This window comes from Adiantum capillus-veneris, chromosome 13, assembly GCF_014529385.1.
Source record: "Adiantum capillus-veneris isolate H3 chromosome 13, ASM1452938v2, whole genome shotgun sequence".
NCBI lineage: Eukaryota > Viridiplantae > Streptophyta > Polypodiopsida > Polypodiales > Pteridaceae > Adiantum > Adiantum capillus-veneris.
Window position 1 is genome coordinate 43,602,023 of NC_140943.1, and position 14,608 is coordinate 43,616,630.

The window sequence follows — 14,608 nt, forward strand, 5'->3', positions numbered from 1 at the left end:
ACTATAGTCATGCATCCAATTGATTTATATTGTGCAAGGCCCCTTCATTTTGAAAAGATTACATTCTATGACTACCACAGAAGATACAAAATTCTAAAGCCACACGAAAATTCTCTTGTAGTGAGTTTTCGCGATGCGTACAGCAACAGCATCATAGAGAAACAACGCCTCGTAAGATTTACAGAGTATGATCCTGGCCATCAAACAGAGGGATTCTTCTTCAATGTCTTGTTGCAAAAACTTCCCTTTAGGAATGAGATGGAACTTCTATCACCAACCAACACATCCTCTTCGTACAATGAGCACACCCACCGCAATATTCTCTTCTCTGAAAATACAAGACACACTTTAAATCTCATAAAACCAAAGTTCATCCTCAACCGTGAAGATCCACTCACTTGTACAGTGAATGACACAGTTGAACCAGGAGTATCTCAAAGTCGCGCTAGAATGTTGAAGCTACTGCAAGAGTTCGCTAAGACCAACAATGTAGTTATGACCTCTCAACAACAAGAAATCTTCGATCATATATCAGGCCTTAGTAATGGCCTCCATGTCATTACAGGCGTTCCAGGATGTGGAAAAACATTCCTCATAAAATTCTTCACCTCAAGCTTCATAAAAAAAATAAGACCGTTATCCTGACTGCATCAACTGGAGCAGTTGCTGCTCGCCTTAGCAGCCTTGCAACTACAGTCCACTATCAATTCTGGATTCCTTGTTCCAAACAGCATTTCCCACAAGCAATTCATCCCACAGATGAAATATTTGTCGCTATACATAGTGCCAACGTCATTATTATAGACGAGATGTCAATCCTAACGAGTACAATCTTCAATATGGTCATTCGCCAGATAGTTAACATCAACAACGGAACACTTCTTGACCCATTGAGTCAGAAGCTCATCTTGCTTTTTGGGGATTTGGCGCAACTTCGTCCAGTCTGTCATCACGAGGAGCCATTATGCCATGTTTGCAACATACAAAACTTAGCTTACATGGCTGCAGCCACTACCCACAACATGATCTTCTCAGTTCGCCATGCTGCAGACCCCACTTACGTCCAATTCTTGGATACAATCCGTATCAAGCAACCAACAGAACAGCAGATAGCAGAAACACTTTCACAATGTGTAATTAATGAAACTGAACTCCTACGAGTAATCGATGATGCTACTACACTAATATGTACTCATAGGGAGGACGTATATAAGTACAACAACTTGATTCTGCAAAAGTCCTTCTCGGCATCTGATATTGTTGCCATTCCACTGAAGACCAATGCTCTTGACGAACCATTGCTGCAGGAATGGCTCCAGGACAAGGGATTCCATGAGATGGACAATACTACAATTGGGGCTAGATGTATGATTACAGAAAAAATTAACTTGGCTATGGGTGCCGCGAATGGATCCACTTGTCGTACACTTTCCTATTCATATGACTGTACCGGTCAAATTGCTGCTATAGAAGTAATGCTACTTTCCACTAATACCACCATGACAGTACGAAGGACTAAACATGCTACAAGAGCAATCAATTGCAAATGGTTCCACAAAAGCACATTCCCTTTGTCACTCGCGTACGCAATCACTGGACACAAATCGCAAGGAGCTACGATATCAAAGAAAGCCATCCTCATTATAAAACAAGCTTTCGCGCCAGGATTGGCATACGTCATGTTCTCTCATGTGACAGAAAGACACCATCTTAAAATATTGAACATCCCAACCCCAAGGATGTTTTGGCCGGCTAGTAGAACACTCCCCCAATGGTCAGACATTTCCTCGCTTGATTTTAGACATTTCCTCGCTTATTTTTAGACATTTCCTCGCTTTTTTTTCACAAACAAGTCCTCTACCTCTTTCGGTCTTTCATCTCGTAAGGTGCCCATATGGACTACACAATCAATTCTTTGACGCCAGTTTTCTTGACTGCAGATTTCCTTCATAGCAACTAACAACCTCCGGCACCTCCTCATGGACACAGATCAGGTAACCATTCCTTGAATTAATCTATTTTGTAGCTACATTTTATGCCATTCAATATGTAGAAAACTCAACCATCATATTTCTCTTTCTCTATCATTCAGATATTTGATAAATTCATCAACATCGGAGCTACCTCAAAACCAAAAAACAATTATTCTGTATACCCATCTTCAAATCAAATGCGACTAGCAAATATGGCTGGCGAGGCCCCGGCTACATTCATTGAAGGGTTCCGCACGACTCAACTCCTCCACTCATACATCAATAAATGCAGCAATCGAAACAAAGAATATAGAAATAACAAGCTAAAGTTGGCAATAGGTACTTCGACCTCTTCATATTCTTGTATTGCAAACATTAAAAATTAACAAATTTGGTTGCTTCTACAACATCTAACCTTCTTTTTCTACAGGGTTACAAAAAGAGATACTGCTATCGTTGGGCATTGACTTTGATGAGTCAAACAAACTATTGCTAGACACAGAAGCCCAAGAAATACTGAACACAAAGACTGCTGGAATCACCACCTATGCAATCGAGATGCTGCACTATGGTTACAAAATTGCCCTCGACAAATTGGTTGTTCTCGACAAGAATACAGCAAGCCAGGCACTTTCCAACATGGTCAAAGAGTTTGGGAACGAATTCAAAGAGAACGAGAGAGCATTCTTAACTGATGAGAAATTCACCTGGCATTTTAATAGAGACCTTTTTGATGCCCGGTTCGGTGAGACAACCGATCCATTTCGAAAGCTTGAACCACTACATGGTAACCATATACACCCCTTATAGAATATAATTATCTAAGTATTATCTGCTTGCATACTAATTGAGCACGTCACTTTAATGCAAGACATCGACAACGAAACCAACAAGGAGATCCCCAACAACATAACAACTTCACAAGAGGAAGCAGCACGTTCCGACGCTACTCCAATTCCCAAAAGACAACGACAGACGAAGAGAACTATATAGTTTACTCTATTAGGTGCAAAATCAATAACCGTGTTTACATAGGCATGACATCTGATTTTGAAGCTAGGAAAAGAGCACACATGACAAATCCACCAAAACGGATGAAACATGATGTGTCGTCGTTTCCCCCATTTTGTCAAAACTTTGAGTTTCATGTACTGCACAATACACACGATAGGAACACTGCTATTGCATTGGAAGCACAAGAGATAATTACTCAAGATGAAACATCCACCAAAGGATACAATAATTTGAAGGGACATCCTCCAAACTGCAAGAAATACTATTATTTAAAACACCATAGAAAAATATAGCGTGCAATGAAACTTAATCTTTGCTGTAAGGTAGCAAGTCTCGTTCAGTTTTCTCTTCTGTATTCAATTACTTCTCAAGAGTCTTCTCCTCTAATATCTGTGAATTTTTATGTTATACTTCTCTATTATCTGTGACACTTTCTTTAAGTTATGTTTTGTTCAGGTTATGTTCTGCAATTTTTTCCCTGATGTCATATTATGTTTACCTTATGTTCTTGCTTTCCTCTACAAGAACATCATTCAGCTTTCAAATTTTAGGATTCAACCACTACATGTACTACAGCTCAATGGCTTATCAACATACTAGTCCGTCCACATTACCTAAATGTCTTGCAATAACACCAAGAGAAACAAACAATCCATTCCAGCAACCCCATGTCTAATTCTTCTACAAAAAACGATCAGCTAATAAGAAACAAATCATGTAGCAACAACAACTTATATATTTTACAAAAAAATTTATACATGTACAAATGTTGCACCTTGCCTTCAGCACAAATTAATAGTATTCCTTGCTCTTGCTTCTGAAAAACTCATTCCGTCACTCTCCAACTTTATGCCTTCTCCAACTTCATGCCTTCTCCTCCAAAGCTTGGCAATCAAGGCATACTAGTTTGACTCATATATACCAAGGCAATCAGACAAACGGCAGTGATGTGCCGATGACGATGATGCACATCTGACTCGCCTCTATGCTTTTCTTGCCTACGCCGTTCTCCCTCAATCAACATCATCGTGTCTCTATCATTGCCATCCGAGCTCACACAAGACAGTCAGCATCCTCCTCGCCCATTCTACTTGCATGCGCATGCCCCCTCAAATTTTTGACAATGCACGGCAGCCCAACCTAGCCCCAGCTTAGGTGTGCCTTAGCTAGTACAAACTCCAACATGGAAAACGATAGGTTGATGTAGGATAACGAATGGGGGGAACAAGCTGGCATGATGTCTCGCCCGACAGCGTTTTTTGCACCTGTGATGGCCCCATACAACGATGTCTTGCCTACCAACTACCCTGCATATAGAGGGAGCACTCCTGCCCAGCTGCACTCTAATAACCCAAGGCACAACTCCAATTGTCTTGCATCCAGAGGGAGCACTCCTATCCTGCCCAGTTGCTATCACGCGGAGTTCATTTCCTCGCTACAACTCCTGCATTGCCTATTATGTATCATCTCTCTCCCCTTAGCTGCTCGCAAGCCCGGTTCCCAGCTGTCTTACCTCAACGGGATTGGTTTTCTCTCTTGCATGGATCTCCCCTGCTGCTCGCTCAATCACGAGGCCACGGTCTGTGATTGCGTGTAAGTATGACAGGTGATCTGCAAAGCTACACATGTTGCTGGTTCCAGCTCTCTCTCTCTCTCTCTCTCTCTCTCTCTCTCTCTCTCTCTCTCTCTACTAGTGGCTCAAAGCTGGAGTAAGTAAGTTGGCTTACTTCTTGCGCATGCCCAGCTGCCTCATCAATCGTTGAAGAAATTGCTCGACAAATGGTGGGGATTGCGTGCAGGAGCAGGACGAGCAGGAGATTAAATTAACCTCTACTATCAATTTTCAAGATAGAGTAGAGTTAGACTAGTTTTCAACTTGACTTATCCATTCTTTGAAGTTTTTTAGCAAAAAAAATTAATCATGTCTTTCTAGAGAAATCATCAATAAGATGAAATAATACTAGGAACCACCTAGCGAACCCACCTCTGTAGGCCCTACACATTTAGCATGAACCAACTTAAGAGGCACATTAAGTGGGCTCCTCTAAAAAGGATTCCTTGTGTGATTTGCGTTTTGCACATTAATAGAAAATATGATGAAGAGCAAAGCTAGCCATATCCCTAGAAGCAAGATGTTACAAAGTAGCAATGTGAAACGCATTACATTTGCAAAGCACCCGATGTAGATGTGACTTTTGTGGTTGCAACTTATTAGAGAAATGTTGTATATGATACAAGTCACCTTCTTTGATAACCACCATGAGCCACAATATACAAGTTCTTTCTATCAACGACTTCATCACCAAAGTAGATTCCAAGACCTTTAGAATTTGATTTTAAGATCGAGAAGAGGTTTGTTGAAAGTTTAGGCACAAGAAGCACATCATTCTAAATAAAAATCTAAAGAGAATATTTTGAACACTAACCACACGCAAAGTAGAACCATCACCAATGTGAACTAATGAAGAGATAGTCCAATATCTCTCCATGTTATGAGAAGTGGAGACATGTAAGAGGATATCCCACTATCACACATCCACCCACTCTTTGTGAAGGGCTCAAGCTCTTCTATTGTGGGTGGTGCAATTATCACGAAAGAAGTCGAGAGCGAGAGAGCAAGAGAGAGAGAGAGAGAAGGGGGGCGAGGACCACAAGCTATGTAAGCAACTTTTGCACTTCCTTCTTTTCAAAACCTCTCTTATGTTTTGTTGTTGTTACATTCATTATCTTTTTATTGAACTAATCTCGTTTCACAAAACATCTCTCTTCAAGATGACCTCTGTTTCCTTAGAAGCTCTAAGGACAAGGTTCTTCGTGAATATTTGGTCGGTATAAATGCTTTCTAGGTTTTAGATTCCTTTGAAAATTTCTAATCCCTTTATTGTTTCCTTTGTTTTGAGGAAGAAGAGTATTATATATTTTGTATATCTCTTATTCAGGCATCTATATTTGTGTGTGTGTGTGTGTGTGTGTGAGAGTGAGAGAGAGAGAGGTGGTGTGTGCGTGTGAAGTCTATCGCAACCTCCTTTGTGCGTTCTCTGCCTGTGAGGGGTGTGTACCTTGCCTGCGTGAGCATGTGCGTGAGACTACATGTGACCCTGTGCGGGTAGCTGCTGCTACCCTTGTGCGTAGTCGTCCTGTCTCCTCGTTGCCTGCATGACAATCTTTGTACCCGTCAGTAGCCTATCTCTACATCAACTTGCTGGGCAGTGGGATCGCTTTGCAGCCATGTAGGGGTGTACTGCAGAAGCTGTGTCAGGGCAGGGAGTTTTCAGCCAGCATGTGGTGCTAACCTTGTTCACATTGTGTTATGCTTAATAGTGTGGCACAATTAGTGCAGGATGATGTAATACTGTTGTGGCTTTCTTGGTACAGAGTTTCAGTTACCTCCCACAATTTTCACAGCGTTTTCCAAACGTTTGCTTTTGTTGGGCGAGGCTTTCTTGATGTATGTTTGACACTCTATGTGTGTTTAAGCATCGGAGAGCCATGGAACCTGCTTCGAAGGTTGCTTCGGAGATCAAGGCTTGCATGTATGCGGACTTTGAGGAGGCTCGGCAAGCCTAGTATGGTCACGCGCCTACTCTTGAGGTGCGTATTCTTGTGCAGGACCTCATGGATGCAGTAGCGCAGTATGCCATGAATGCAGTCATCTTGTTCTCCCGGGTAAAATGCCTACCGTGCAAGATGTCGAAATTTGGGTCGATTTTCTCCTGAAATGACAAGCTATTCGTGGCATTTACTTTGGTGTGCACGGATTTTCTGAAGTCTTGCTTGCAAATAAGAAAGCCAAAAATCTTCTCCTTGAGATGTTTCCCCTCTTCTTTGATACGCAAATAACTCATGTTCTACCATGGGTACTCACTAAAACTATCAGAGTCTTATTCATCACAAATGCCTGGTGTGGGCGGAAATTGTTGATTTCCCTCTCATATATGAAGACATTTATTGCCATTGTTGGTTGTGCAGCTTGGTAAGGTGATTTGTCTCCTAAAGCTGGATGTAAACGCAAATAGGTTTTGCATCCTTAGGGATGCTGACAAACAAACTCCTGAAGGAATTATGGTTGACTCAGGAGACCCATGGGTGGGCAAGCATCCATTTACACTTAAATGGGCTAAATTTGTGAATTCCTACTTTCGACGTGGCAAGTTTGGTCATATGCAATCTGAATGTCCGGAGCCGGTCTTGCAAACCCCTCTTTCAACTATTCCTTTGTCCACCTCTATCCTAAACCAACTGGTGAAGTAAGCAGAATGGAGCCTCTACTGTTAACGAATTTGGAGAAAGGGAAAGGCAAGACATCGCAATCCAATTATCCTGGGAATGGGATTGTTGTAAAATGCAAAAATGTTGGGCCTACTGATGATGGCTCTTGGGTGGTGCCTAAAAATTCATTGAAGATTCGTATGCCACCTTCTTCTCGTAATTATGTTCCCTTTGTTAATGCCAATAAGTATACATCATTTAAGCAAATTCCTTGTAATGGAAATCGCACATTGATTGATGCATGGGAAAAAGAGATGCACTCTTACAAAGATGTACTTCGTGATGAGACTTCCACATCACATGTAAAACCTGTGGAGACAATTCCTGTATTAGCTCAGACGATGGGTTCTCATATGGATCTAGTGGATGGAGACGTGTCTATGGGCACCTCTACTTGATTCCTATGTTTGTTGCCTCTTGTACATATGATTCCAGATGCAAACTCAAATTAAATGCATCTCGTACAACGTGCATGGGTTATGCAGCCTTGATAAATGGCGACTGACCTGGTAGTATGTACATACATGTAGGGCAGACATAGTTGTTTTGCAAGAACATAATCAACACAATTTGCCGGTCAATGTTCTTATTTTGCCAGTTATTGGATTGCATATGCTAGCTTGCACAATTTCTCGGGTTTACTGATGCTAGTTCATCATGAACTTAAGCCTGTTTTATTGCATAATGATCCAAATGGCCAATGGATGGTTATGCAATGTTTGCTGAATGGTCTTATATATGAATGTGATTCATATACATTCTATGAGCACATAGTGGCTTTATAGGCAGGATATCTCTTCTCAACCATGGACTTCCAATGAATTTTTTTGTGGTGACTTTAATAATACCCCTGCTACAAATGGTAGTACCACGGGCAATTTGTATATGTTACTTGCGTAAAGGCAAGAATGGGATCATCTCTTTGCCTCTACTCGAATAATTGATCTATGGTGTTGTTTTCATCCAAATGCTTGTGGATTTACCTTTTAGCATGTTGCTCATTCTTTTTATCATGCATAGTTGGAACGTTGGTACTTGCTTAATGGGAAACAATATAAAGTGTTTGTATGTGATATGAGGATTGATTACTCACTACGGTTATCAGACCATTACCCTCTTTTGTTTTCCTTATATTTTGGGCAGTCTATTTGTGATCGGCCTCTACCTAGGAATTTTTTGTTGCATGTTAACAATGCCTAACTTACTCTTGAGGTTTATTGATGCATGATTGTGGAGGTCATTACCCCACTGCTTGTCCATATGCATCTTGATCTAGATAGTACCTAGCTTCATTTTATCATGAGGGTACATAGTCACTATCCATGACTATGGCACACATAATATGTGGTGCAGTCAACGGGATGTCGTTGATGCGAAACAGGTATGTCAACAACTGCAATAATTGGTTGATTTGCAACCGCTTTTGACTCTAAAATGGTGGAGTTATGTGAAGCTAATGTGTGTATTCAGCAAAATGATAAGCGAAAAGTTACTAAATGGCATACACATGCCCATCAATAGGTGTTTATGGATAAAGACTCTGCTTCGAAGCAATTTTTCAAGCATTTGCATCATACAAGGGTCTCTCAAGCAATCAAGCGGGTTATGCTTCCCTCGGGTGCTTGGACTTCTTCGAAGCAGGAACTTGTTGATGTTATGGTTTCACACTATTGACAGGTGTTTGCTACTCCTTCTCAGCCTTCTTCAGCTATTTACCAAGGACGTCAATTGTTGTTTTCTTGTGTTTATCCAATTTTGTCTTGAGGATCCTTTCATTGATTCTGAACTACGTATTGCGTTGCTTGCATTGGGCAGCAGTTGGTGATTTCCCGATTGGGACGGCCTTTCTGTGGAATTTTACCTCTCCTTTTGGGATGCTCTCAAACAGTCACTGCTTTTCATGTTAATGTGGCATGGGAGAAACAAGATTTGCCACTATCATGGAAAGAGGGTCTACTTAATTGTTGCCTAAGCAAGTGCTTTTTGAACAATTCACTCATTGGCAGCCTATTACTTTGATGCAAGTGGTTTACAAGATATTGGCTTAAATGTTGGTACATTGCATTAAGGACCAGGGCTACATTAAGCTCAATATGGTTTCATTTCACATTGTCAAGTCATGGACAATTTGGCTAATGTTATGATTGGTATGGAGTATGCTAAGTACACGCAACAAGATGTGTTGGTCATGCAAGTGGATATTGAAAAGGCCTTTGACACTGTGCAGTGGGACTTCATTGTTGCCACGATAAGGTGCATAGGGTTTGGTCCTAAATTGGTCAATGTGGTTTATTTCTTGTATGCTTGTAGTACGTCTTCGGGGATCCTAGAAAGTGAATTGACAGAATCGTGGCCACTTGGTTGTTCGGTTAGGCAAGGTTGTCCCCTTAGTGCTTTGTTGTATGCCATGGCCACTCACCCTTTGTTGATGTATCTTGATCATTTGACCTCTACTGAGTGTCTTCATGGCTTGCAGTTACCCTCGGGTCATACCTTTATTGGGCAGGCTTATGTGGATGACTCATTGTTTGGGCCTCGCAACCAGCAGAGGAAATGATTATGGAAGCCTTGGAATTGTTTGGGATTGCGGAAGTTCTTAAAGTCAACTTTCATAAATCAAAGCTTCTTCCACTTCGTTCTTGCGATTGGCACAGTCTATTGTGGCCAAGTGAGATTGTTCTTTCAAATGTGATCACCAGACATGTGGGATATCCATTTGGATGGAATGTCAAAAAGTAGATTGGCTTATGCAATGCTTGAATGTCAAACTGCATTAGTAGAAGCTATCTACTTGACCGTTGCATATTTGCCTACAAATCATTCAGAGTATTCCGGGAGAATTTCTTCAGTTCTTTCTACCACTATTGGATTGGACTCGCCATTTTCTTGATTCTCTTATGTCAGCCCTTTTGTCTCATTTATGCCGAACTCATGCACACAAAAAATGCTTGCAATTGATGTTGATGGAGAAGCTTTGTACACCTAAATGCTTTGGTGCTTTGAATATTTTGGACTTGCGTAGGTATGTTCTTGCAGGAAAGCTATGTTATTGCCTACACTTGCGCAACAATCTTAGCCTTGGACTCTTATGTTTGCATACCTAAGCCAGCATGTTGCTACGTCTTCATTTGGTCACTAATCATCTATTTGGGAGGTTAAATTGCGTATCACCGTGCATGAGGCTCCGTTTTTCCACAACTATTTTTCATAAATGATTTTGGACGTTTAGCATTTTCTCGCCGGCATTGCAATGCTTTGTGGTCTTCTTCATGTGGATCAAATTTTGGGCTTACTTATAAACCCTATGGCCACAGCGTAATGGCTATATGTTCCACCGCATTCATGCAGATCCTTTCTCATTTTTCAAACTCTCTCTCAGACAATCTTTGCGGTTCTCCTTGGAAGTTGGTCATATCACCTGTAATGGAAATGGCCTATGAACTTTGAGAATAGTGGAATTAAGAGAATTAGAATGAGCATTTTCATGAGACTACTTTGAGATTATAGAGGGTGAACTTAATGAGCGATAGCAACATAACCATAATACTTAATTAACTTGGCATGAACAATACTTTTGCAAGAGAGAGAGTTAGAGAATTTGACAATAGTTGAGAACCGGGTTTATGTGGGATCGGTCACCCCTCCAATAGGCTTTTGTATTATAGATTCTCCCATCAAGAGAGACTTGATACAATACAATCTTTGTGTTCCTTGTGACCTAGGTGATGCAATGAAGATGGAAAGCTTTATGCATAACATAAACTTTGTAAAAGCATTAACCATCCCCAGTCTCAATCCCAAGGCCTCAAACACCTTCAAAGGTGGAGAACATTAACCATCCCCGGCCTCATTCCCAAGGCCTCAAACACCTTCAAAGGTGGAGAGAGCTAGCGGTGAATGAGGGTAGGGAAGATGAAGAAGAAGTAATATACAAGAAAAAAATATTTTCTCACTTATCATCACTCTTCTTGCATAGCTTAGCATAATAGCATAATAATGATGGCCAAGATGGCAAGCTCAAGCATTGGAGCATGCCTCTTGGTTGGATTTGCACTCCATAGTTAGGAGTGTTGGTGTAGGCTCTCAACTTCTCAACAAACTTGGAGAAGGAGATGGAGCTCTTGCACTTTGCACCTCACACAATGAGTGTGGGTGTGTGTGTGTGTGTGTGTGTGGGGGGGGGGGGGGGGGGAGTATATCCTGCAAGCAGGCCCCCTCCTTGCTTGGGTCGACCTGCTCTGCTAGCTCATGGTGGAAGCTCATTGGACCCCTTCAAGCCTAGCCAATCACATGCAGAGTGCATATCAAGCAACCATGCTAGCCTTAGGATAAGTGTCCCCCTTTCCCCTTCGAGAGAGTGGACTTGATAAATTCATACACAATTAATTAAATCAGCTAGATTATTATTAGACCCCTTGAGAGGCTAACCAATAGGCTTTAGGCACACCATGAGGGCAACAAGGAGAGGAACTTAACAAGTGTCCTTGTTGCTTCTTTAGACCAAGCTTGCCTTGTGTGAGGGTGTGTGTGTTCTCTCTCATGCTCCTACAATGAGGGCTCGCCTCCCCTTGAGTAGGGATCATGTTGACTTTTAAGAACACCTTGAAGCGCTTAAGCACCTTAGTCATGGATCACCTTAGCACCTTAGTCATCAAGCACCTCAAGCACTTAGACGACAAGCACGACAAGCACCTTAGTCAGCAAGCACGACAAGCTTGAGGAGTCTACTATGTATAAATTCCATATAGCACGTGTGAACAAGAGTATTTAAATAATCCCTTACCAATATATTTTCAAGTATTATATGTATGCATTTTTGTTTTTTAAAAAAATAGCCCTGATGTATGAAAATTTTCTCTTTTTCAATTGAAAAACCCTTTATGTAACTACTTTTTATGTAAATGTACCTATTTATAAATCCCTTATTTTGTTCGCACGTACTATCTTACATATTTCCTACTGGACGCCTCGGGACGATAAGCACCTCAAGCTTGGGCCAGGTTTCCACCTCAAGCACAGCCCTAGCTTGCCTAAGGTCAAAGGACTTTTAACACTAACCTTTGGAGGTCTTTAATGAAGCTAGCCCCTAAGGTCTTTAAGCTCCATTAGCTAGCCTTGCTCTTTGACAGACCATCTCTCATTTGGACCCCTTTAACCGTGGCCTCGTGTTGAGATAGATCGATAAGCACATGTCTATATTCTAACCCTTGTTCTCGTTTATTCTCCCACATTAAATAATCAGTTTAATATGAGAAAATCATTTGGGTTGGTTAGATATTAGATTTTATAACATTACCTCTCTCTTGAAATCATAGTCGTCCTAGACTATGAAGTAAAAGAGATAAAGCTTTAGTCATTAGTCGATATTTTTAACGGATAGTGAATCCCTTTTTATCTTACGACATCATTCCAAGATGGATGACTAATCCATTTGGGGCTTGGGAGACTTAGATGCCGCAAGCATATCTGCTCTTTAGTCTATTTCATTCTCCCAAAGTAGAGTGACAAAGTCTACTTGGTGTTTGAAAGACGGCGTCCTCACAAACATGATTCTAAGCATGCATACTACTTAAATTTGTGCACAATAAAAAGAGAATTAGTCTTATAAGATAAAAACATTGATCATTTAAAAGAAACATATACATTTTCTTACTCTAATATAGCATTGTAAGCATTGACAAGGTTCATACTATCCTTAAGTTGTATTCCTTGCATCCATCTAACATCTTCAAAAGGATAATTTTGAACTTAATAAGATACCCTCGGATAATCTTATCATTTAGTAGTACTTTGTCTTCTTGCCGAAGAATAGCTTCGGGTTGTAGCACCTCTTCTTCGTCTTCAATTTATGGAGGGTCTTCAATAATTGGTTCTCTTAGTGGCTCTCCATTATAGGGCTTAAGTAGCCTCACATGAAAAGCATTGTGTATGAGCCAATGGTTGGGCAACTGGAGTTGATAAGCTACGTCATTGATTGGTTTCAAGATTTGAAAAGGACTATAGTATCTTTTTGCTAGTTTAGCATAATACTTTTGATGGCACGTAGGATTTTTACCCGTTGTTTGCCTTAATCGAGCCTTGGAAAACTTGAGTAATACCCAATGATTTTCTTTGAACGTTAAAGCCCTTCTGTGCTTATCAGCAGCCTTTTGCCTTTGAAAAGAGATGGATATATCCTCCTTAATCTTTTAGAAAGATTCTTATAGGTCTCGGCTATACTCATCAGTAGCGAAGATCTTCCCATGTACTTTAAGTAGCACGGGACTTTTATGTCTTCTCTCTATAATCTCAAAAGGTGTCTTTCCTATAGTAGTATGGATAGTATTATTGTATGCATACTCTACAAGGGGTAAGTACTTCTCCCATTGTGAGCATTGATCTACTTCGGTAACATAAGTCTTTAGTAGATCGAGAATCATAAGATTGGCTATCTCACTTTGGCCATCCGTTTGTGACTGATAGGTTGAAGAGAAATTCAATCTTGTACCTAGATTTTCGAAGAGACCTTTCCAGAGATTATTGGTCATTATGATATCTCTATCTAACACGATAGATGTTGAAAATCTATGGTGTTTGAAAATCTGAGATATGAAGAGAGTTGCCATTTGATGTGCCTTAAGAGTCTTTTTGATAGGATTAAAGTGTGCTTGCTTGCTAAACCTGTTGACAATTGTCTATATTCCCATGGATAGACTTGGATAATCCAAAAATAAAATCCATGGATATACTCTCCCGTGGTGAATTAGGGATTGGCAATGGCTAGAGTAATCCAAGTTGCTTCCCTCTATCATACTTGTGGAGAGAGAGAGAGAGAGAGAGAGAGAGAGAGAGAGAGAGAGAGAGAGAAACATTTCGAATGATGAAGGAAGCTTACCAAGAAGCATGTGACCTAGATTGGTCATTAAGAACCATACTCCTCTAATTGCCACTTGATCATTGAAAACTCTCCAATCTTCTCAATAATGTTTTCACTCTTTGAATTGGTTAGATCATCCAGGTCCTTTGTAAGGTTGGTGGTAGAGATGGATCCATAAAAATCATAGAGATCATACCAAAGTTGACAAGCTTTAATGAAAAGGGAGAGAGATTGAAACATACCATGAACCATGAGTTTAATGGTTGGAGACCCCAGGAAATGAAACTTTTGAATGGTTGGAGAGAGTGTGAGGACTCTCATTGATGGACCATACTCTTCTCCAAGTAGTGTGAGGCAAGGACCATAAGCTATTTGTACCAAAAAACTATTGAGAAAAAGCTCATACAAATGCTTAGTAGGGGTTCCTTTTGCCGTTGAAAAATGTTCATTTTAAAACCCAAAAAAAAAAGGAAAAAATGCCTGAGTGATACATACC

General features: G+C 40.6%; 1 protein-coding gene across 1 annotated transcript; it reads left to right on the plus strand.

Annotated features, from left to right (window-relative positions):
- The first annotated feature begins 839 nt into the window (after positions 1-839).
- On the plus strand, positions 840-2,966 carry LOC147443886 (uncharacterized). Its single transcript, XM_086528047.1, has 5 exons — positions 840-1,472; positions 1,941-1,994; positions 2,054-2,312; positions 2,404-2,760; positions 2,839-2,966. Exons 1-5 carry the CDS (start codon positions 840-842, stop codon positions 2,964-2,966), a joined length of 1,431 nt encoding a protein of 476 aa, XP_086384173.1.
- Positions 2,967-14,608: the final 11,642 nt, after the last annotated feature.